Source organism: Centropristis striata, chromosome 5, assembly GCF_030273125.1.
Source record: "Centropristis striata isolate RG_2023a ecotype Rhode Island chromosome 5, C.striata_1.0, whole genome shotgun sequence".
Lineage (NCBI taxonomy): Eukaryota > Metazoa > Chordata > Actinopteri > Perciformes > Serranidae > Centropristis > Centropristis striata.
In genome coordinates, this window is record NC_081521.1 from 30,650,644 (window position 1) to 30,675,691 (window position 25,048).

Consider the following 25,048-nt stretch of genomic DNA (forward strand, 5'->3'; position numbering starts at 1 on the left):
ATAGTTAAAGGCAAGAAAGTTCTCAGACCAACTCATTAAAGAATATCATCATTTTTGGTCTCAGAGAGTCTAGTCAGCATCAAAGAGCACTCAAATAGTGCAATAATAAATATATGCAATGTAACTTTTTATCATTATATCTCATATGAGATTAAAACTTTTTTTTAAAAAGGGTTACTTCAACCGTGAACATTTTACAAAAGCGGTAAACACAACTTTGTAGTATGTATCCTTGTCCACTAATATATTCCTTTTTTAAAAACCACATCACACACCCACCAGGGGTGCTCTAACAGCTGTACACTCTTCATTGATGTGACATTGCACATTAAGGGTCAGAATGAACCTGTCTCTCACACTTTCTGGCTACAGTAGAAGGCTGCAATTGTTCACTAATCTTGAAGAAATTGTCCAAAGGAGCAAGTATAAAGAAGTTCCAGGCTGCAAATTAATATTTATATCCTATTGCTTTTTGCAGCTCTGCATGTTTGAATGTGTCAAAAATCACTACAATCGATATTGCTTGGCTGTGTTTTGTAATTTCATATTGCTTGCTTACATGGTTACATGTACTGAATAATGGACATTATTGATGTATTATTGTACGAGTGTTTTGCAGCTTCTCGATGCTATGCATGACTTGTGAACTGTCTTGTGAATGCTAAAGGGCCGCATGGGGCCACGGTAATGTTTTAAAAATAAATATTCACCCTCAGTTTATAAATGTTCATTAGGTAACTGCAAGCAGGCTTGTTATTAAATGATTTGGAGACTATGTCTATACATTATATAAGATGCATAGTATAGTTATGTCAGCCCTGAAGGACACATGGTGAAAAAGAAGTAATCTTGGGGAATTCTTGGGGGAGATACTGTAAGATGACAAATAATTGAAGAGGGCCATCTAGACACCACTGGAACAGAGAACTATCCATCTGTGAGGCTGTACAAAAGAGATATTGAAATAATAACTCATGGATTACCAGTATGACAGAGTAGAGTTTCTTCATCTCCTCACACGTCTTCGTCAGTGCAGTGAGATCCGTGTTATATTTCTCAATTGCCATCTAGGGTATAAAGAAAAGCACAAGGAGCTCCTGGTGAGTTCGCTCATTCATTCAATCAATCAATGCTCAAACTTTACTGGTATCTCTTAGGGGTCAAACTCTGCATAGTCTACATTTAGAACTGTAATGAGAACAGAATATGCTATACTGGGTATGTGGAGATATAGATACAGATCAGAATAAAAGAAACCTTCAGCGATGTGTTGAACTGGACACATAATAGTAAATGGTGTACATTTTATGCTATTTATAATAAAAGGTTAGCGTAGGAAGTTTGGTGAGAAAAATAGACAACTGAAAATAACTGGAGAAGTTGTGAATAAGAGATTTTAAAATGTTGCCCAGGTAAATACAGTCATGAAAAAAATGATTAGACCGTTATTTTCATCAGTTTCTTGTTCATTTTAATGTCTAGTACAACTAAAGGTACATTTGTTTGAACACATATAATGATAACAACAACAAAAGCTAATTATAGTTTAATTTAAGAGCTGATATCTAACCATTTTCCATGGTTTTCTTGATAGTAACCAAAATTATTATCAAGAAAAACATGGAAAATGGCTAGATATCAGCTTCTAAATTAAACTCTTATGAGCTATTTTGTTATATTTGTCCAAACAAATGTACCTTTAGTTGTACCAAGTGCCAAGGTCATATGACGCACTGTTTTCTATTATTTTAAACAGATTTATTTATCATCAATGATCATTGGAGATCCTGCAGCCACATTTGAAATTGCATTAAGAGCGTTAACATGCTCATATCTTTTCAGAGCACATAATCTGTGCATATCAAAATAATGCATTTGCATTTGTTTGCATCCCTAGTGGCAGTAATGCTCCATAACTGGCAGTAATGTGCCAATAAAAGAAGAGGCGAAGAAGAGCACTACTAGATGAAAAAACAAAGCAGATAGTAAATAATGAATTTGAGCGAGAAACAATGAATGTAAAAAAAATACAGTGTTTGTTTATAAGAAGACACATTGTACCTTTAAATTAATGTATAAATAAATAATAAACACAGGATTTACTACTTCACCTTCAGGTCTTTGGCGAAGTTCGGGTGATGAACTCCAGCATTTTTCTTCTTGGAAGTTTTTCTGTACTGAATGACTTTCTGCAGTTCATTCTTAAGGACTGAACAACACACACACACACACACACACACACACACACACACACACCTTGGTTACCATCTATCATATTTGACCACTGAAGCAAATAGCTGCTTTAAATCAGATCCTGTCTCCTGTGTGATCCTGTGAAGTGATGTATTTGTGCTTGTGGCAACTGTTTGTAAGTTGTCATAAAAACAATATATTGTTTTGAGCCCATATATTCCTGTGACAATAAAATCAACAAAGAATACTGACGCTAGAATTACAGAAAGATCTAGTAAATGTTACTATCACTTCCCTACAAAAAACCTGCACTGGCACAAAAGTAGGGTCAGTATTACAGTGATCTCAGCAAATTTAAGAACAACAGTCTTTGGACCCTGTAGTAAAATGTGATCTACTCACCATCTACTTCTGCGGTCAGGCCTTTGATGGAAGCTATCCAACACAGAGAAAATACACGTTTCACTCAACAGACCTCAATTGAAAAGTAACACACAGATTTTTTTTCCCCAGCTTTGATCAAATCTTGATTAGCAAATACCTCCAGGGACAGTTTCAAATTCTGCCAACTCCTGGGTAAAAGTGGCCAGGCACGGTTCATGCAACATGATCTGCTCCACAAGGGCATTGAGCAAGGTGAACTTCTTGTCTCTCCCACGGAGCTGGGAGAGCTGAGGAGGGAGAAAAACAGTTTTAAAAAACCCCACAGAACTGGAAAAAAACGCCTCTACAAACCTATAGTTTCTTGTCATACAGCACAAGGACGTTTAACACAAAGGAAGCAAGATATATATACGTGAACTGACATCTTCATGTGTATGCTACTGCAAAAATGTTTCCATACTGAAGGCCAGGAAAGAATAGGAAGGCAGCACATAGATTTTGTTGACGGGAGATTTTATGTCCATTGTGTTTTGTATTTTTATCTGCAACAAAGCTTTACCTTGGATTTTTTTTTTTTTTTAAATGACTTTGATAAGACCTTGCCATGAGTGCTAATACCAACGTAAACAAGAGTTTGTGTTGTCTTTTTTATTATCATGGTAAAAGTAGTAGCAGCACCAATTCTGACTGCTTTTATATAAAATGATAATGATTACTCTAAAATTCAAGCCATGCTGCACTTGATGGTGCCACATAATTGAAATGCGAGCTGGACCTCTCTACCCGCGTGATAGGCTCTCATAATCTTTTTCTAGGTTATGTTGTTTACCAATTTAACGCCGTGGTCAGTCTCTGAGGACTACATATACAAGACATGCACCAAGTATTGATGCTCAAGAATCAAAGATCTGAGATAACCTCGATGCGTTTTTCTTGGAAGCAGCCAGCGAGTCATTTGATGGGAGTCTGTCTCAAGCAGCAACAGTTTACTATTCTCAATTAGACCTGGAAACACCTCTGAGGGAACACGAGGCCTCGGCTTCATTAAATGGGGCAGAGGACGTTTTACTTCTGTGCCAAGAGCACTGCCACTTAAACCTTCCCAGCAGAGACAAGTGCACACAAAAGAATGGCTCAAACTAAATTCAGAGAAAGGCTGAAAATACCCTTATAAACCCCAGACAAAAGTTAAAACTTTACAGTAACTATTGAACCTCAATAGGAATAGTTCAATACACTAAATCACTTTTTTTGCTGAGTTAGATGAGAAGATTGAGACTACTTTCATATCTGAATAGTAAAAATGAAGCTACAGCTGGCACCTGGTTAGCTTAGCTTAGCACAAAGACTGGAAACAGGGAAAACAACTCAGTTCAAAAGTATCAGAACCCAAATTTAATGCTAACATGGTATTTAGTGTCCGAAATCATAGTATGAAACCAAAATTGCATACTATTTGTGGTTGAATACTATGATGCTAACACTGTGACTAGCATGCTAACACTGGACACCTGCATTTATTTACATTTACATTTATTCATTTAGCAGACGCTTTTATCCAAAGCGACTGACAGAAAAAGGAAACAATCAAAGTATAGTGCGATAACAGCCATGAATGCAGCAATAAGTGCTAGTCACAATTCTTTAAGGAGTAGAACTGTCGTGTGGTGCTACGACAGAAGGTGCTCTCTGGGTCTTTAAGAGCTTTTTAAAGGTAGAGAGGGACGCCCCTGCTCTGGTAGGAACTGGTAGTGCGTTCCACCAACGGGGAATAACAAACGTAAAGAGTTTGGATTGCCTTGGATGAACGGGTGGCAGAGCCAGGCGATGTTCATTGGAAGAGCACAACAGTTGTGAGGTAGCGTATGCCTGTATCAGGGCGTTCAGGTAGGTGGGTGCAGTACTGGAGAAAACTTTTTAGGCGAGGATTAGAGATTTGAATTTGATGTGAGCTGCAACAGGTAGCCAGTGGAGCTTTCCCACGATGCAATGTGTGGTGACAATAACATTCATAACCGGCAAAGCCTAAGGCCCTATTTCTCTATCTTACGTACGAATTGTTTAATTTTTGTTGTCTTTTTCTGTTTGACACTACTTCATCTGTTTGTGCGTGATTTTGTTGTTTTCTGTTGATACTGTGCACGTTTGTTGACAGTTCAGAAGTTCATCATGCTTGCTGTTTCAGTTGCTAGGGCTGATACTGCTTTTTATTTACACAAAAGCATGTTGAATCAAACATTGAGTTTGTAGTGCTCAGTATGCGATTTCAGATGTAGCGATGTCACTATGCCCAGCCAAGACTCATTTTTGGCAGAATGTCGTCATTCTGAGGATGCCAAACATCCTTCAGCAAGTCACTGCTCCTAGACAAAAAATAGCTTTGGTTCACTTTAAATTTTAGAAGATGGATATTGTTCCTTTTGGACAGAGCCAGGCTAGCTGGTTCGCCCCTTTTTCCAGCCGTAATGTGAAGCTAACTGTCGCTGCAGTGTAATTGTTTCCAGACAGATTTCAGAGTGGTATCAAACTTCTCATCTAACTCTTAGAAAACAGTCAAAACAAATAGCTCTCTAACAGGTCAAAGTACTCCTGTAAATAAACCAAAACACAGGCTCAGATGTTGTGCATTAATGAAATGATCCGCTGACTGACTGCAGTTAATGATGCTTTACTTCTAAGAGATTGAGCCACGAGCGGCCACACTTTGTGCAAAGTTTAATTTCTCCTGTGATGCCACACATGTAGTGACACGACTGTCAGAGGGACTTTGTCAAAGACCTGAGTGAACCTGAGCAAGAGGGAAAGTTCAAAGAAGACACAGAGAGCCCTGCTGTGTATATCAATGAGTAGTCTTATTAGCCTCGTGCAGTATCTCTATCAAAGGTCAGGCTACGGTGGTGGAGTCATACTTTAGATAAGGAGGAGAGGCGGAATCCCTTGGCCTTTTCCTTCCTGGCGTTCTCGTTGAGGTAATTGCCAATGGCGAGGAGGTACTCCAGCACGGAAACAAATGACCTGCAGTTGTTCAGCTGCGTGCACATTCTGATCTTCTGGTTAATCAGCTGGAAGACAAACACAGGGGCACAGAGCAAAGTCATTTTCTTTCTGTAATCCAGCAGCATGCAGGTTCTTGCATTCATTTCTCCACAAGACAACTTTGTGAAATTTAAGTGGTGAAAGGCTGGAGCTTGTTTATAGGGCTGCTTGTGCTTATAAAGTGCAGACAAAAATAACTCAAGGCTTTAGTATTTTACATTATAAAGATAAACAGCAATCTCGCAACACCTCATTTGACCTCATAAGATGAATAATCAGGGCCTTGTTGTTTTGGCAAGATCATTATTTGGTATGCAATTGTGTCAAGCAAAAATACCCCTCCAGAATATCGCAGAATTTCTCTGCTTAACCAGTTCTGAACAGATCCTGTTGAATATGGATAGAAATTATACTGAAAAGAAATGAAAGTGGGATTTTACATTTGCCAATGGTGTGTTGGAGGAAAAAGGACTTGATGCTGTGGGAATCGTAGTCCTTGACAAAGAGTTGGCTTTTCCAAATAATGCCAGCCAGCAACAACACTCCCACCATATGCTCCTGTTTTAAGAATAACTTCCCAAAACCTACCAGTGGGACAGCCTCAATTACACAGAAGAGAAAGCACATATCTAGCTACATTATATATACTGGCTCTGCAGAGGACCATCTGTAACATCATGGAAAACTATTGTAGTTGATTTAAAACATAACTGAGGCAGCTCATCCCATGGCATCATGTCATCTGATTTTGGAGTGCCATGTAATTTGGTATTGGGGTAAAATTTGACACAGATAAGTCACAAAGTAAATGTTTGTGCCATGATTTATACTGATTTTTATTTTGAAGACTTAATTTAATGGGGAAAAAAATCCAAATCCAATGACAAATATGTTTTTTATTGTGTTTTTATACCAACATCCCTCTCCTATCTCCATCTCTGTTAAATGTGAATATATTTCACGTAGTTCATCTTCAGAGGGTATTCATAATTGCATCCAATCAAATGTAATTTAAGGCAGCAAGCTTATCCCTCCCGTTCTGTAAAATTTGAACATTAGCTTGTGGGTCAGAACCCTGCATGATCTTAGCTAGCAGTGCAATATCATGGGAGGAGATGTCAGTTTCAGTTGCCAGAAGCTTTGTTTACATTTCCGAGAGCATGGCTGTGCTCTAATTTATTCATTTCTCCCTCCTCCTTCACTCCCTGATCTAACAACGCAGGTGAGAGAGCTGTGGGTGGAGGCTGGCTCCATTCAGCACTATCACATCCACACCAACAGTGAAAAAAACACTCTGGAAAATTAACTTTGCCACATGACACAAGGGTGAGATCTGCGCTTTATCAGATGTGTTTTGTGTTGTTTTTTCAAAAAGGCTAAGCAAGAGGATGAGGAGTAACTGGCTGGCAAAAAGATGTCTGGTATATCTGTTTTTATGCATGTTCATAAAACAGATATATGTCAAACAGAGAGCTTTCTGGGACCATATGGGGCTAGGTGGAGGCAGATCTACAGCCCAGTATCTCACTACACCTCCATATCACTCCATATGTGCTTCCACACCCACGTTTTAACCAATCAATTCAAATCTGAAGGATACCCGAGCCACTGTTTCCATTTCACTTAGAAATATGTCACGTTAAAAGAGCTAAAGATGCTCTAACTTTTCATTGTGACTTCAGTTGGAAACCAGAGGAGCGATTAACAGAACTGCTGAAAAAGTTACATTTAGTTTTACCATTCAGTACATAGTGGCTTCAGAGGGAGCCTCCCTGTCCGGAGAGCTCCCTGTCTAATGCATCACTGGCTTTGGTTCTGTGTTTTTGCTTCTCTTATTTATATTTTGAAATGGCTGCACACAGAGCGCAGCAAACTGTTTAAATCAGAAGCCGGGGCCACAATGCAGAATAAAACCTGACAACCTGGCAGTGAGATGATGCATCAACAAGCACATCATAGGTGAGAAACATCCCCCCAGGTGGTGACTTCTCCATTTACTCTCCTAAAGCCTCTATGTCCGTCAGGTGGCCAGTAAATCCTCCTTAATGTCCGGGCCTAAAGAAGTCTGTCGTGTCAGAGAATTGAAGGATTTAGAGCGCTCTGCAACAGAAGGACTCAGACCTCTTCAAATTTGAACACATAGTTTTGTGATTCACTGTGGATTCTATCGTAGAGAGAAAGATAACTTTTTTTCATGGAGTACCTGCATGCAAATACCACGGTTTAATCAAAAAAATTGCCTTTTTATAAATATGTCTGAGCTATAATGAAGCAAGAAGAGAAACACGAGAAAGAAAAAGCCATGAGTAGATTGAAACTTAATGAAATTGCTAATCTTTCTTGTCAAATCATCTTGCCAGCACACAATATGTTTGTCTCTGTGTTTTAGACAAAGAGAAATTACCGCCAGAGTCAATGGATTACAGTGCCATCATTCTTATCCATTGTTTCACTTCATTCTCAAACAGTCAGCAGACAAGAGATTAAGACTGAAGCACTGATGCAGAAAGGAACTAAGGCTTGAGAGAATCACATAAAGCAGAAAAAAACTGCCGAGGAGCTGGGAGGTACTCTTGTCTGACTGCAATATCTTTACACCCTGCAGTCCTCAATGCCAATAAACAACAATCCTCTATCAGAGTTTTAACGATTAGTCTGACTAATGATGAACCTGAAATGTCCAGATACCTGCACTACACAGGCCTTAGACGTGTCTGTCTCTAAAAAAAACTCATTAAAAAAAGTATTTAAATAATAACTTTTTGTATTTTCTTTATTTCATTTTGTCTATGTTCATTAAGTAGACAGCTCACCCCCAAATCAAAAAATAATATATTTCCTCTCACCTGCAGTGTTATTTATCAACCTAGATTGTTTTAGTGTTACCTGCTGTGTTGGCCACAGAGATGTCTGCCTTCTCTGGAATATAATTGGACTATATGGCCCTTCGCTTGTGGCGCTCGAATACATTTACAAACCTAAAAAGCAGTGTTTCCTTCCATAAATCATAACCTGGTTTCTCAAGATTATCTACTCAAGATGGACAATGCACAGAAAAAAGCATGCATCTACTCATGGACTAGAGGCTCTGGCTTGTGACAGCCATAGACTGTATAAATCAACATGGTCTCACAGGAATCCGTGAAATAGCTACGGATTTGCATAACTCAAAATCTGTGGAATAGCCACGGAATCACTCAAATTTCTGTGAAACTGACACGGATTTCGCTACAATGCAAGTTAATGACAGTCATATCCCGTGGCTATTCCAACATACGGAGTGATTATGTACATTCACTGAGTGAATATTTAGAAAATAAAACATATATTTCTCGCTAGAAATGTGATCAAAATCCATTTTTATGCAGAAACAAAGTCAAAATATTGATTTTTTCACTAAAACTGAGAGAACTGTCCACCATGTTTTTGTTCGGACTGCCGGGACCTTGAAAGTCACGTGACTTGGAACAAACCAATACGAAAAAATATCCATGGAATAGCCACGGGATATGACTGTCATTAACTTGCATTGTAGCGAAATCTGTGTCAGTTTCACGGAAATTTGAGTGATTCCGTGGCTATTCCATGGATTTTGAGTTAAGCGAATCCGTGGCTATTTCACGGATTCCTGCGAGACCAGGTTCGTATAAATAGTGGACATAGCCACCGTGATGTCACCCACTGGTTTATGGACTGCCCGTTTGCAACGTCCTTTAAAAAGAAAAAAAAATATATATATATATATATATATGACTTAATTAGGGTGACCATATTTTGATTTCCAAAAAGGAGGACAATCGGCACGGCCTCGAGACACAAATTCAGACAGGCTTCTCGGAGGTTGATGAACATGCTTTATTATGCTTCAATGGTGCAAAATTAACTTCTGTAATAAAATAAAATGAAATCTGTAAAAACTTGTAACAAAATAATAGCTCTCGTAGACTCTTTTCAAATAAATGAATAAATAATATGAAATAATGTTCTAAATATGAACTCTTCTGTCAGCTTCAACAATATATCTCTTAATAACTGCAATAAGATAAATAATAGAAGAGTCTCACAAAGATACTAACTTAACAAACAAAAAGGATCTATACTTTTCATCTTTAGTTGTCTTTGAGATTTGAGCTTTGAGATCTCCAGCACCTTTATTAGACACTGAGACATATTTGCCAGCATTGCACACGGTGCACTCCGCCTCCCACCTGTCCCGACCGGGACGGTACGTCGGAAATTTGTTTTGCAGTTCATCTGTGAAGCTGCACTTACGCTTCGGCATTTCCCGTGTAATGTTGCTCCGCTGTTCGATCTGCCCTCTGTCTGCTCTGCTCTCTGTCTCTCTCTGTGTGTGTGCGCGGCGCTGACCCGCCCACAAGGCAGCCTCTTGGTAATTACGTCTCGCAAAATTGTGTGCAAAGCGCCGGTCAATTTACGTGCAAGTGTACTGGTCCTATGAAAAACAGTGAACACCGGACATTTTCGTGAACTTATAAAACCCGACAGGACGTAAAAAGTGGACATGTCCGGGCAAAAGAGGACGCTTGGTCACCCTAACTTAATTGACAGAGTGCCGTGGATACGCGTTGTTCTGCCTCTCTCCTGATGACAGCTCCCCTTGTTAGTGACCTGTCAATCATAGGTAGCCACGCCCCAAATCATACGATTCTTTGTCTTCTATTTTCTTCTAAACGGGGCCATTATTTACACTATAAACATCTAATTGCCTTGAAGAAGATTTTTTACTAGCGATTGAGACCACATCGTGTCCTAAAAAAAATTTCAGAGGTAATAAATCAAGTGAGAAGTTTTCTCATTTTGTATTGAAGTGAATAGACCCAAATGCTTTTGCAGCCGCTGTCAGCACCCCTTTTGAAATATTTGGTAGAATGCAGCTTAAGGCACTTCCCGGTTTGCCTCACTGCTCAGAACCAGAGGTTGCCGCCTGGTGTCAGCATGAAATGTAAGCATTAATACAACCTCTTCAGCTGAGCTTTAATGATACAGTTAATTCGCAATACAAAAATATGTGACGGTTCAAATCAATGAGATGAAAAAGCTAGGCTGTCACACATTGTTTTTATAATCCATCTACTTTTGAATTAATTTGTTCGACATCCTACATCACTTGCGTCAGTATCAAGGTGGTAAAACGTGGTGGCTGCAGGTGAAGATTTTGACATTGAGCATGCCTTATGTCCTGTTTCAACAATAGAAAAATAGAAGGTCGACTGCATTTTGGCTTTCTTATGAGCGAGTGCGATGTAGTTCTATTACATTCTGAAAAAGGTAGACATCTCCGCAGCCGATATCTCCAAAGCTCTGCAACTCACAGCAACGCAATCGATTGATAAATAGCACTACAGGGTAATATGTACTTTTGATTTTGGGGCTAACTGTCCCTTTAAGAGTGCCTGTCTTTGAAGAGAGTTCAAAAGTTTGTTGAATTAAGTTAAATTCACACATTTTTCCACAGCTCTCCCCAGTGAAAACTCTTAAGTGGGTTTTTATTGGGTTTCTGATGAAGATAAAAACTATGTATGTTTTACACCACCTACAGAAAAATGGGACTTGATTTGATTAAGATCCATCTTTTCTTCTGTCAAATGAAGAGAGGTGTCTTAAAGTGCCTCTCATGCCTTTCTGTTTTCAAGACTCTTAACCACCCAGCAAATAGAATAGAAACTACTTCACCCACCACTTCAAACATAAAACTCAAACTGGAGAGAATAAGGCTTTCATGTATTAATGTCAGTCTCTCCCCAGATGTTCTTTTCATTTATGTCTAAAGCCACAATGTATTTTTACATTAGCATTTGCATTACGGAATAAATTTGGATGTTTGGTTTTACCTTTTTTCAGCTCATAGGAATGGAACAGACTCTAAAACAGCTTGACATGTGACTGAACCTTTGATTTGACTCCATAGGTGATCGAGTAAACTCACAGGCTGCAGGTCATTCGTGCTGATCGGAATCTCTCTCAGAGTCAGCAGCAGGTCGAGCTGTGTGCTCAGGCACGGGATGTTGCACATCTGCAGCAGGAAGAAGAAGTGAGTGTTATAAGCTATGTTTGTATATAGAACTGCAATTATCTCATCATCACACAACCTATTTCCATGTGATTATACTGAACTATCTAAGAAGCAGTGCTGCAGGGTGATAACGACGGCTGCAGCTTGTTCTCACACACTCTAGTTCTTTGGTAAGATTACCTCAGGCTAAAGTAGAGTGCTGCAGGCCTGTCGACAGGCTGATTTAACAGAGAAACTGAAGGCTTGACACCTTGAAACGATTGGCTGAGCTGCCTAGTCGACCTTTGAGTCTGTGCTAACCTCGAATAAATCATTCCACATTGTCAGACCGTCTCGCTCATGCTCAGGTATTGTCTCCTTAAAGGCAAAGGGCACTTGGTCTGATGGATGGTTGAAGAGAGATATTGGGATTAGTGTTAGGAATCAAGAACATGTAATCATTTGGCTATTTTTGGAAGAAAAAAAATCCCAGAACGTCATCCTGCGCATTCTCAAGCAGCATGTTCCTCTGCTTGGCACATTTTCTGGCACATTTTAAATTTCAGGTTAACAGATCTCACTGATTCAGTGCCAAGGTAACAATTTAGAAATTTAATAGCACATAAAATTGTGTTCACACATTACTAATTGACTTTAAAGTAGTCACATTCTCAGATGTCTTGCAGCGGATCATGGATCCACAAAGAGAAACTTTTGTTCACCAAATTTAAGCTTTGAAAAGGAATACTTTTTCGTATAATTTCTGCTTTGGCACACCACAGGATTTAAATTCCCAGAAAAAAACATGACAGAGCTCATGTACAGTGTAGTGCAACACTCACAACGCAGCCCACAAAGCATTATTAGGATTTGATTTATCTTAAGGAAAAGGTCAGCGCTCCAACACTAATATGCTTTTAGTTTTCTTTAATGGTGGAACATTTGTTCTTAGGTGCCACTCTTGTGTCCTCCACAGACATCCTGAGAGGAAAGTGATTATTCAGAACTGTTAGACAGAAAATCAAACCATTTTCAACTGTCTAATGGAAAACAAGGCTTCAGAGTCTATAGCAGTTCTGTAAGGCTGTAAAAAAAATAAGCACAAAGGTGCTTTGAGCTAAATGCTAATGGAAGCATGTTAAATTGCTTACAACAACAATGTTACCATGCTGGTGTTTAGCAGGTAAAGTGCAGCTGAGGCGGATGATAATGCTACTAGTCTTGCAGATATGTGGCATAGACTGTATAAAAGATCTGAATATAGCAGATCTGTAAAGTAAAGCCAATGTGGAAGTTCCTTAAACCTGCATTATTTCTAATGGCCAGCACTGGGTGCAAAACCAGTTGCAAAGTTTAAATGCATAGACATGTATGAGAAAATTACCCTACTTTTCACTGGATGTATTACCTCAGTAAATATTTTCCTGATTAGTTTATTGTCTCAGATTGCTAGATCATAGTCTTCTTCAGTACTACATGATCTTCAATTTGTAAATTATGGTTCCATTTAGAGTAAATAGAATAAAGCAGGGTATATTTTAGTGCGTGGCTACCTTGTGATTGACAAGTGGTAACCTGTCAATCAGATAGAGGCATAGCAATGTGTTTCCATGGCACTGTGTTCATTAAAATATTCATGAACTTGTTTTTGGTTTATTTAAAATTATGAAAACTAACTTTGTCAGCAGTCACTTCGCACATCATAGGCAGACGCCAAGTACGGCCATGCTGCCAATGTATGTGGGTGTGTATAGTGTCCTTTGATATCCAAAATGCCAGACATTGAGGCTTTAAAACAGTGTAACACAAACCATGTGTACTTCTTTGATACAGTCAGTGGTTTTTAGCCAAAAAACAAAGTTTGGGACACATTAAAATCTTGACCTGATGACCTGCTTGATAAAAATTCAGGATCATCAAAGTTGCAATTGTAATTTAGTCCTGAGAGGGACCTGAATTTTTACTAAAATCAATGGCCGTTCATCCAACAGTTGTTAGGTGACACTAAATGAACTAAAGCAGATATTCAAACCTAAAAGCAACTCAAATAGCAATCACTTGAAATTACTTAGATTTGAGGTTGTTGCCCACTCCTTTGAGGATTTTTTTCTTCAAAATCTAATATTCTGCAATTTTCAATCATTTCACACATTCTCCCCATAAAACCCAATAAATTATAAAAGAAAAAGAAAGGTCCGACACATTTTTATCAACGTACTTTCAGATGTAAGTCGCTTTGGATGTAAACGTCAGAAAAATGAAATTGTAATATTGTAACTAAAAGCAAAGATTGACAAGGGATCACTTAAATCAACATGTTTGCTCCTCTGGGGCTAGATGAAAGGTCACCAAAGTCATTCTCATCCTGAGAGGGACTTGAGTATTTGCACCAAGATTCATGGCATTCCATCCAATAGTTATTTAGACACAAAAACATAAAAAGTTGTGCTTGAATAGCTAGATAAGGGATCACTTACATCAGCATGATTCACCAAAGATTAAAGGTGATCCATCAAATATTTCTTGAGATATTTTAGTCAGAACCAAATTGTCTACCAACAGATAGACTGTCAAACCAGCATTGCCATTAGTAGAGCCAAACTGCTAGAACCACATTTATAATACGTGGCAGCACACATAGTGGGATACAGATACAGCTGACGTTTACTATCCTATGTGTCACATTTGACTCCAAGTAATGATGGCAAAAATTGCTAAACAGTGATGATTCATAAAGACTGTGTCAGCCCTTTCATTTTCGTTAATAATTTAATGGCTTTTATGGAGAGAGTCTGCGGAATGACTGAATATTGCAGAATATTAAATTTTTTTTAAAAAGTAGTGAGCAATCACCGCTAATCTAAGGAGTTTCAAATGATTGCCATTTGAGTTGCTATTACGTGCAATATTTGAATATCAACTTTAGTTGGCAGCAGTAAAGAAGACTGATTATGTTGTCTATTTACTGGCATTCAGGCTGGCTGCAGTCTAGCACAGAATGCTTGTGCCTCCAGAAATGCACAAGGTTTGCGAGGCCGCCCTGTCCCTTACATATGAAATCCTTTATGACAGGTGTCAAATATTCCTGAAAGGCACTGTGGGCTGATCCTGCCGTTCATCTGTTACCCCTCCTGCAGCCTTTAGCCAACCACACACAGGTCAGATGACTGCGAGGCATGCGGGAAGGTGATAACCAGATGAAATGTAAGAGCTTGTCAAGACACCCACAGTGTGAGAATGAGGAGGCAGGTAAATGTCGACTTAACCAGTCTCTTAAAGTGCTACATGAGCAGGAGCTGGATTAGATTCTGCCTGGTTCATGGTGCCACAAGTCAAGCCAAATTACAATCTTTATACTGATTATCATGAATCTGGTAACTATAGGGAACCTTAAAAACTGTACCTCCATCATGTACTGGTCCACAATATGCAGCTCCGTCACTGGTCCCTTGTGAGATTTGTACATTTCCACATCGTCCAACGTGGGGACATACCTTGAAGATAAAGATAAAGATATCACTGTTCTTGTTCGATGGCATGCTCGCTTTTAGAAGTCTTTAAGTCCCCGAAAAGGTTATGTAGGTGATGGGATTTTACCATATGATTTTACATGAAAACAATTAAACGATGAGAGTGATATGAGTATCAGTATCAAAATAGTTGCCTGCTATTAAACTAAAATATATCAAACAAAAGTAGTGACTTAAAAACATATTTTTTAAGCTAATAGAGCTGAGATTAACTATGTTCAGCCCCTTTCATATTGCACATTTGATCAAATGCCATTGTAAAAAAAATACTGATTAATAACAGCTTTAAGGTCCATATCAAACAGGAAACAAGGACACTATAGTCACATGGTTAAGAATAAACCCAAAAATAAATCATGCAAGAAAAAAAACCTACAGAAGGAAGTTGGGTAACAATCACAGAAGTAGAAACTTTGCTTCCAGGATGGATCTCTGTAGGTGCTGTACTGTAGTGAGGGTGTACCCTAGCCTCTCGTCAGCTGGGATTGGCTCCCGCCCCCCCGCCAACCTGAGTTTGTTTGAGCCGTTATGGATAATGAATGAATGAATGAATATCTGTCAGATGATATTTTTTCCTTTTACTTGAGTCATTTTTTGGGGGCATACTTTTTGTGCAACTTTCTGACTTTCATTACTAATAAGCTCAGACAGTTTATACAGACGGTTTATACAGCTGTTTAATTTTTTATAATGGTCTAAATAAAATAAATAGAAAAAAACATACCTCTATACCTATAGGTTCATTTTAAAAATGTATGATTTACTTTTCCTATCACACAAACTTTCCCATTTTGACCTTTGCCTCTTTATGTAATCACATGTTCTTTCACTGCCCGCTTTGGACTGATGCCATTACATTGATTTCCAGCGGCCTGTGGAAAGCATTAAAGCGGTTAAAAGCCAACTAGCCGTGATGGTCCTCGTCAGCTTCTATAAAACAGCAAGACGCTAACGGGAACAGCCATTTACTCACTTGCACTGAATTTGAACTCTGTTCATCTCAAATTGGAATTCCTCCTTCTGTCATATCGGTGCGTTCTGACCTCAAACCAAAAGGCATTCACTTTTTCATGAGCTAGGCTGTGTGCCACCGGAGTAGCACCGGCCATTAATATTGCAGCACCTGTTGGGAGTGGTTCTCTCAAAATTGTATTCCTCAGGCCTACGCCACAGCGCATTAAAATATATATTATGTTTTCATAGAATAAATAAAATCCTCCACACAGTACATTAGATTACTCTCTCCTTCTAGGAGGTCAGCAGCCAAAGCCACTGAGTAAACGGCAGGTAAGAGTCAGGAAGCATTTTTACCCACTTCCAGTGTTAAATTCCCAGGGGCATGTCAATAGTTTCCATCTCCGCAAATAACCAGAGATAAAAGTTTTATTAGTAAGCTGCTCTGGTAAAAGGTTCTGGCATCTGCTCTTTAGTATTAGAGCTCTGAAGGCTGCTGTGCAAACCATGTGTCTTCCTCACATGTACTGGCTGTGTTTTCACATTGTCCTGGCTGTAGCAAACACTCTCATCCCTTGTTGATGATTTGCTAAGCTGCTTCAAAGGTTTTGCCTCTGCCAGTGAAAACACACATCAACCGCCCGTGAACTCGGGCACAAAAAAGTCATTCACCTCTCGGCTTCAGTTGTGACACTATCAGGAGTGAATACAAATCAGATTTTTTTGGCACAAAGTCATACCTCCTGAGAGAGGTGATGTGCTCATCAGACAGGCCTCCATCTTCCTCATTAACGATGAACAGTTTGTCCTTCAGCTCTCCCGGTTGCACTGGAAAACTTTTGAGGAAAATGTCTAGAAGAACAATAGAATTTTTTTTTTAAAGTCAACACACTCAATAGTACATGAAAGCTTTTCTCTTGACAGATAGTCTTCTTATCCTGCGATGAAATGACTCAAAAAGCATTCTGAAGACAAAGGGTCTTTTGCTTAATTACTTTCCCCAAAATGCCTTAGGGAAATGCACAAATTTGCATTCTATCAAGTCAAAGCTGATGTGATTTTTTTTGTTTTACAGAAAATGCCTCTGCATAATTCAGGAGCTGTGAGAAGCATTCATTAGGAGCCAGCTTCAGGAATTTTAGACATGTATGTAAAATACGTGGTGAATTTTACAAAACAGAGCTCAGATGCTAGAGACAGAGTCAGACATTGATTTGAAAGTGTCACATCAATTTTTAAGTTTTATTTCAATGAAGTCGTGAGGTTGTCAACAAACTTGTGGTCAAAACTTTTTCTTCAAGTGGAGCTTTGTGTTTCTGGCCCAGCTGAAAGTACTGTGTAAGACATGTAGAAGGATTACTTTGACATTTTGTGAATTATGTTTTCTTGTCGAGCTGATGAGAAGGTCGATTCCACTGTTTGTTTAATATGAAGCTACAGCCACTTAGCTTTATATATACGTATATAAAACTATATTCGATGTATTATCATACAGTCATGGAAAAAGATATTAGACCACCCTTGTTTTCTTCTGTTTCTTGTTCATTTTAATGCCTGGTACAACTGATGGTACATTTGTTTCGACAAATATAATGATAACAAAAATAGCTCATAAGAGTTTAATTTTTTGGTTATTATCAATAAAACCATGGAAAATGGCTAGATATCAGCTCTTAAATTAAACTCTTATGAGCTTTTTTGTTGTTATAATTATATTTGTCCAAACAAATGGACCTTTATTTGTACCAGGCATTAAAACGCACAAGAAATTGAAGAAAACAATGGTCTAATATTTTTTTCCATGACAGTATCAGAATGAGACCCCAACACATTGTTAACACATGCACAAGCGCTGTCGTATCCCACATCACAACAACTTTTTTAAACATCACGATTAATGTTAATGCTAAATGGTTAGGTTTAGCTACCACAAATGTTAATATTTTACTGTGCTGTGTTTGCAATAATTTATGGTGCATGATGTTTTACAGCAGGAGCCGATAAGAGTAACTTGTAATCCTCACAAAAGATGTACAGGCATAAAAATAAGCGCTCAGTGGGATACTTGAAGTGTGCACTATGCAGCTGCATTATCTAGAAAAATAGAAGTATCGGATAGTAACTTAGAATTAAATGACGTGGATTGGGATCGGGGGTGAATAAACCTGAATCTTGAAGTGCTTGTAGGCAAATTTTGTTACTGTCTGATAGAGCGAGGCTAGCTGTTCCCCCACTCTTTATGCAAAGATAACAGGCTGCTGGCTACACCTTCATACTGAATAGACAGATACGAGAGGGGTATCTGTCTTCTCATCTCACTCATCTAAGCATATTTCCCCAGATATCAAGCTATTCCTTTAGCTGTCCATAAAGGTTGACGTGCAACATTTCAGCTCCAAAATAGGAGTCAAATTGGTCTGTCACTGGATTTAAATCATCCAACTGATTGAAAATCTTCTCATGACACAGTGGATAAAATAATCATGTTAAATGTTAAGTATTTTGGAAGTACAAAGCCGCAATCAACACGTCTCCTTGACATTAAAGACCGGAGACAGTAATTCCCTCACCAGCACAAACAGAGCCTTTTGTGTCACATTTTCAAATGAGGAATTACAACATGAAATATCAAAAACAATGAGCGCTACTAGTGTCCTCAAGGGTGAGGGTTAGGCATCTGGCCTAAAAAAACAATGTGCAAATCAAGCCCTTTGTTGATTGGCACTCAGACAAACTGGGCACTGCCCTGGCAAATTAGAGTATGGAGATGGAGTGTGTATCCCACTGGGCGCAGGAAGCCACAGGTGTACTTTTAATTAGGAGTGCGACATTTCCAGTCATTAAATAGGCAGCAAGCACACTGGCTCTCAAGGTAAATAACCACATTAGTCGGACATGCATTCTAAACAGACATAGACTATGATCATACAAAACCACAACGGGTCTGGCCCAGTGGTGGAAAGAGTCACTAAAGCACTGAACCTAAGTACACTGTTGTACTTTGGACTTGAGTGTTATGCTACTTTATACTGCTTCTTCATTTGAGGTGCAAATTATTGAGTTTTTAATCCACTACAAATACATGACAATTGTGTTTTGTAGCTACTTTTCAGATTTTCCATTTAAAAACAGCATTTTGATGAACTTATACTACATTGGCTTTTTCAGAAAAGTTCAGGTCCCTTGTCACATTTCAGTACTAATACCACAATGTGAAATTACTCTACTACAAGTAAAAGTCTTCTAAAAGTACAAAAGAACCAGCAGCTATTAAAAGTAAAAGTACTTGTTATGCAGAACTCAGATTGTATTATATATTACAAATATATTATTGGGTTATTTGTTTTGATGCATTCATGTAAACTGTGTTTTTATTTTGGAAAGATAGGGCTCATTTCACTGCATTTCTTGTAAATCTTGACCTGAAAAGTAACTTAAGCTGGTAGCTAAATGCAGTGGATTAAAAAGTACAATATTTGCCTCAGAATGTAGTGAAGTTGAAGTATTAAGTTAAATAAAATGGAAATACTTAAGTACAATTTTGAGGTTTGGGTATTTTACTTAAGTACAGTACTTGAGTAAATGTATTAGTTACATTCCACCACTGCATGTAGCCCACACTGTCACTGCATATTTTGGGAAAATGACAACAGAAAACGCAGCAGACTAACCACTTCAATCGATATTTAGTTTGTTTTTCTTTTTTTTTAAAGTATGTTAAAACTTTTTTTATGCACATTGGAAAGATCAACATATAAAATACAATGGTATTACATGACAATTGTTTTTTTCTTTTTTTGAAAAAATACTTTTTCTTAATTTTTTATTTTTAAACTTTGAAATGGGTCAATTTGACCCGCAACATAACGGGAGGGTTAAGCCAGGCTCAGATTGTTATAATAAGTTTCCGTCAACATTCGTTACAGAGTAAAATCCTAATTGTTCAATCAGAAACAGCCGCTAGATATAGCTGTTATAGCTGTATTGCTTCAAATACCCCAGACTCCACTGACGGAAACAGTACTTTTACGTGTCATAAAACACACTAATTTCAAAGTCGACATTAAAAAAATAATAATCTCATCAAACCATCCTGATTAATCATTTCACTGTTCCAAAAATCCCAGATTCCAGACTTTATCAAAACTCAAACCGATTTGAATGTTGTGGTAACATGCAGAGAGGAGCCAGCACGGCCATTTTTGTTGTTAAATGAAACTACAACACACACATCCACACACAAACTTTGTAGTTCTGTCTTTCTTCTGCTCAGTCCGTATTTTTCTCAAGAATGCAATCAAAACAAAATCAATGAACAACAATTTTGTTGTCAAAAATCCTTTTGATTTCTTGTAGAGCACTTACTATAAATAAATACATGGATCATTAAAGCATTGTCCCATGAATTCCCAACACAGCTGATGTTCTTGCTTTTCCAATAGCATCAAGTTGATTACCAGAGGAAACCACTCAAAACCGCAGTACAGCAGTAATGCAACCACCTGCTCAAGCTGTCTAACTCCATCTGCCTCAGTATGTAACAGCAAACAGCATAATGTTGTTAAAGCCGCTGTGGACACAGTAAGAGTTCCAGCTTTATGTCTGATGCTAATTAACAGTTCTGAGTTTGGTCATTAATTATTGATCGCCTACTTATATCATCAGATCGAGGTGTACTCTGACTGTCTGCTGAGCTGTCTGTGGGGGGAAGAAAATGCAAGGAATTCGCATGCACACTGGCTCCCAGTGTAATGGGATCAGATGAATAAATAGTGTGGGAAAGAATGTGATATGAGCTGAATAAACAGCACAAATTTAGACAGGTTTGTGGTGATAAACATGCAAACAAGCACAGTGAAGGCATGTGTGAGTGTGTCTGTGTGCTGGGGGGGGGGGGGGGGGGGGGGGGGGCTGCCAACAGGGAGACAGAGGAAGAGAGAAAGAAGTCCTATTAACAGATTTTTATTTTTTTACACATGACTTCAATGAGATCCTGTGTGAGTTCTTGTGTTTTCATTGTGAAAACAGGCAGCTATCACCTTTGGCCTGATTCTGTTTTTAATTACTATTTTTAATTTTTTTTTTATTGATTTTCTTTTTAATTGTTTATAGCAGATAAGTAATAGATTAATAGCTTCAATACAAGTGTAGTGATGTGATGTAACATTCACTCAAGTACTTATGTCCAAAATGTAGGATCTGTACAGTACTTGAGTACTTCTAATCCACTACAATTCAGAGAGAAATATTGTACTTTTACCTCCCCCGATTTTATTTTTCTGTGTTTTTATTTATTTGTAGTTACTGGTGAATTAGATTTGACATCAAAATATAGACTAAACTACCTAGTGGTGTTCAACATAATTAAAGCTCCAGCCGTAAAGTGCTGCTTACACATGATCGATCAGTAAAATGTATACAATAATTGAATATATAATAATATAACACATTTTATTGATTATAAAAACATACTTTTGGTAGTTAATGTCCATGTGCAGGACTTAACCTTTTATATTCAGCCTATATTAGTATTTTTTTTTTTTTACTTCACAGTATTGCCACTTTTATCCAAATGTTACTATATTTTTATATTCTTACTGAATATCTAATACTACTGCCCCCAAATGTCGCTTTCTTTGTCGGTGTTAATAGAACCAAAGTAGGCGAGAGAGAGAGATAGTTTCCCTTGTTCTTCAAATGTCTAAATTTTTATAAAGCTTGCAGCAGAAAGAGGCATGGCCTCAGGTTGCCTGCAGGCTGTCATCACTCAGCTCCTTCTCCTGACACAACCAAAGTTTCCAGGTCAGGGAGGAGCACAGACTCCCAGTGCTTGAGTATTCTGTATTAACACAGGAAATCGCTGTCGTTGTCGCTCAGATCCCCTATCCATATTTTATGAATATGTGAACTCTAATTATGTTTCCGGTCTCCACACTCACACTGATTCCATTTAGCAGCCCACCGCCACCACCACATCTGTATCTCCTCACAGTGTCTGCACCTGTTGGAGGAGCTGGGAGATGTTCTCCCAAGGCTTGTGTCTTGAAATATACCAGCCACGTAGACCCAGTTAATCAAAAGTGAAAAGCCATTAGATGAGATATAGAATATGTTACAACTCACAATATTTCTACGGATTGCACGGACAGTTGTGGCACTGCAGGATTGGTGACACACTGCCCCCTGCAGACAAGTTGGAGGAACACCCATCTATCTGCCTTACAGCCTTACTGTGGCATTATTATAGTCTCAGCCATCATTTTAAAGGAGCAGAATGGCTGCATTTATAGGCCCTCCCTAAAAGAGCTCTCAGGTCAGCTTCCTTTTTAATTGGGCAATTAAAGTCTAATTTATGAAAATTAAAGAGTAGAACATAAAAGCTGCTTCTGCAGAGATCCTGGTTGCTCTTTCTATGTGGTGCTTCCCTCTGCTGGGTTTATTTCACACCACAACTTCTAATTTACTGAAGGAATAAACTCCTTTGTTTTCATTACAACATGAAAATTGTACTTGGGAAGATCTAAACTCCATCATAAAATGCTGCAAATGATTTACTGCAGTGGATGATATTCGTAAGCAAATTCACTTTAACACTCGGACACATATTCCTTGTTGAGCTACTCACTGAAGTTGTGTGCAACCTTCTCGTTGAGCATAATATGCTGCGTATTGCTCTGCTCAGCCACACCAAACACCCCCAGATCTTTAACGGCAAATTGCTCGTATAAGCGCGTTGTGTCGATTTCAATCCTCCCGGTGGTCTCTTGTATCCAAAGTGATTTTGCAATCTGCCAAGACACAAATTAATTCAGGACTGAGACAACTCCATTATATGAGGAAATCAATGTTAACATTACAAAGGAGCAACACTGGGGAAGCAATAACTGACAGACAAAACAAAGAGTAATTCACAACAGTGATGCAATATGAGGAATAATGAAGTGAAATCAAGATGAAACTGACCTTTAAGTATCTGCCACAGTAATAAAACACTACATTTAAATATGGGTAATTCATACTAATGAGATGCTTTTTAACGTTTGTACTGAAATGTGAAGATATGATATTTCAGTGTCTTCTGATGAATGAAGTTTTAACTAGCGTGTGACAGTTTTACCTTCTCTTTTGCAACTACGTCCCAGTGGAAAGCCTTGGTGCGTGGTTTTTTCGACTTCATCGTGAATTTGAAGGGTAAAGGTGGGGGAGCTGGGGGAGGTGGGACGCTTGGAAGTGAAGGGACTTTTGCAACTGGCGTGCCTGATCCGTGATTCGGTGCCTCTGGGACTGTGGAAGAGGGTGCAAGGGCAGCATGGGAAGGTGAGGGTTTAGGGGAGGTGGGCGGAGATAAGGGAAAGACACCAGGCGAGGTTGGGGATGGGACAGGAGGCAAATTATCAGGCCCGATAACCGCAGTGTTCTTACTGCGAGGTTTAGGAACAGGCTTTGTATAATCGGCTGAGGGATGACTTTGGCTCTTGTCACCAGCTGATAAATGATCTCCACCTTCAGAAGTGGGTATTGCATTTATATAATCAACTGGAGGGTAAGTTATATCTCCACCACCGAATCCACTGCTTGACTCAGGATCTGTGTCGGTGTCCTCTTCGTCTTCGGCTATGCTGACATGCTGTAGACCCTTTTTTTCCAAAAACATATGTTCACCCATGGACTTCCTCTTCCAGTCTCGACACAGTTTGTCGATCGCCTGCACCCAAGCATCTCTCTCCTTCTGGACGGCTCCAGGTGCAGCCGTTTGATCTGGTACAGGCACCCGGAACCTGCAATAAACAACAAAAACTTAAAGGAATTGTTTTGATTTTGTCTGTTTTTTAAGTTGGATTGTATGATAGCCTGGAAACCAGCTGAATCCGCCGAGCTCATGTTTTATTTGCTCATGCAGATGCATTTGGTGCAACTCACGAAACTCAGATAAAACTAGGCAGCACTGATCAAATATTAATCAATTTCTGCGTTGCCTAATACTCCAATGTGTTCAGAACCACATGTGTGTGCTGTTTACTGTGTTTCTTAGAGAAAGGTTTTGACCAGGGCCCCTTGTTTTCCTTCTTGAAAACAGACAAAGCCCCGGCCCAACTTGTCACTGAGTGCTTCATCACATGCTTCTTGCTTAGATTGGGTGTTGGTCCATTCACAGGCATTGTGATTTGGAACAAAGCGGGAAAAAAACACAAGCTAATTTATTGAGGCAGTGGTATACCACCAACATCTTTGTTTTGTGAGGTAAAATTATGATTTTTTGTCAAAGGAGTCTGGTGGCTTTGAGAGAGCATAGATACCGGCTTTAGTTCCCCATCAAAACGTGCTTTCTGAGGGTAAAGTAAAGCAGTTTATGTTTAAGTTTATACTTAACAATATGTGAACAAATTGATTTTTAAGGTTGATTCTGCCCCCATTCACAGCAGTACATTGCTTAGCTTCTGTGCTGGTACTCCTGCCTGCTTCTCCAAACTGTGAGCGTGCTGACCGCCATCTACTGTAGATAATACACTCACTATGGATAAGTACCCCATACAACCCCACTTCAAAATATCTGAGCCATCCCTTTAACTTTCCTCACGAGGTGAGATAAGTCTGACAATTAACACTCAGGGCCTTAATGTATGACTTTATCACTCACACTAGGCTGCATCATTGCTGAAGAGATTAAATTTACACAAAATTACAAGGCTGTGAATTAATTTGAATAGAAGCAGCTCATGTGATGGGCAGATTTCATTAATTGTTTGCTGTTGTGTGACTATTTCCACATCTTAATGACCTCTCACTCACTGGTATTCATTTTTGTGGGTGATCAAGGTGAAAGTGTCGGGACTGAGAGGTTTCGCTACGCTGGTGTCGCCGTCTGACAGATGAATCACCGTAGACATGGGCACAGAGGACGTCACCTCGCCATCAGCAGACCTTCTTCTGATGGGGG

General features: G+C 38.9%; 1 protein-coding gene across 1 annotated transcript; it reads right to left on the minus strand.

The window, feature by feature from the left end:
- Positions 1-2,102: 2,102 nt before the first annotated feature.
- LOC131971541 (uncharacterized) lies at positions 2,103-23,776 on the minus strand. The gene is made up of 9 exons (XM_059333050.1): positions 23,228-23,776; positions 22,736-22,898; positions 16,851-16,962; positions 15,030-15,120; positions 11,561-11,647; positions 5,487-5,639; positions 2,735-2,864; positions 2,596-2,628; positions 2,103-2,209 (listed from the first exon to the last, which is right to left on the minus strand). The coding sequence occupies exons 1-9, from the start codon at positions 23,774-23,776 to the stop codon at positions 2,103-2,105; spliced, it is 1,425 nt and encodes a 474-aa protein (XP_059189033.1).
- Between the last annotated feature and the right edge of the window lie 1,272 nt (positions 23,777-25,048).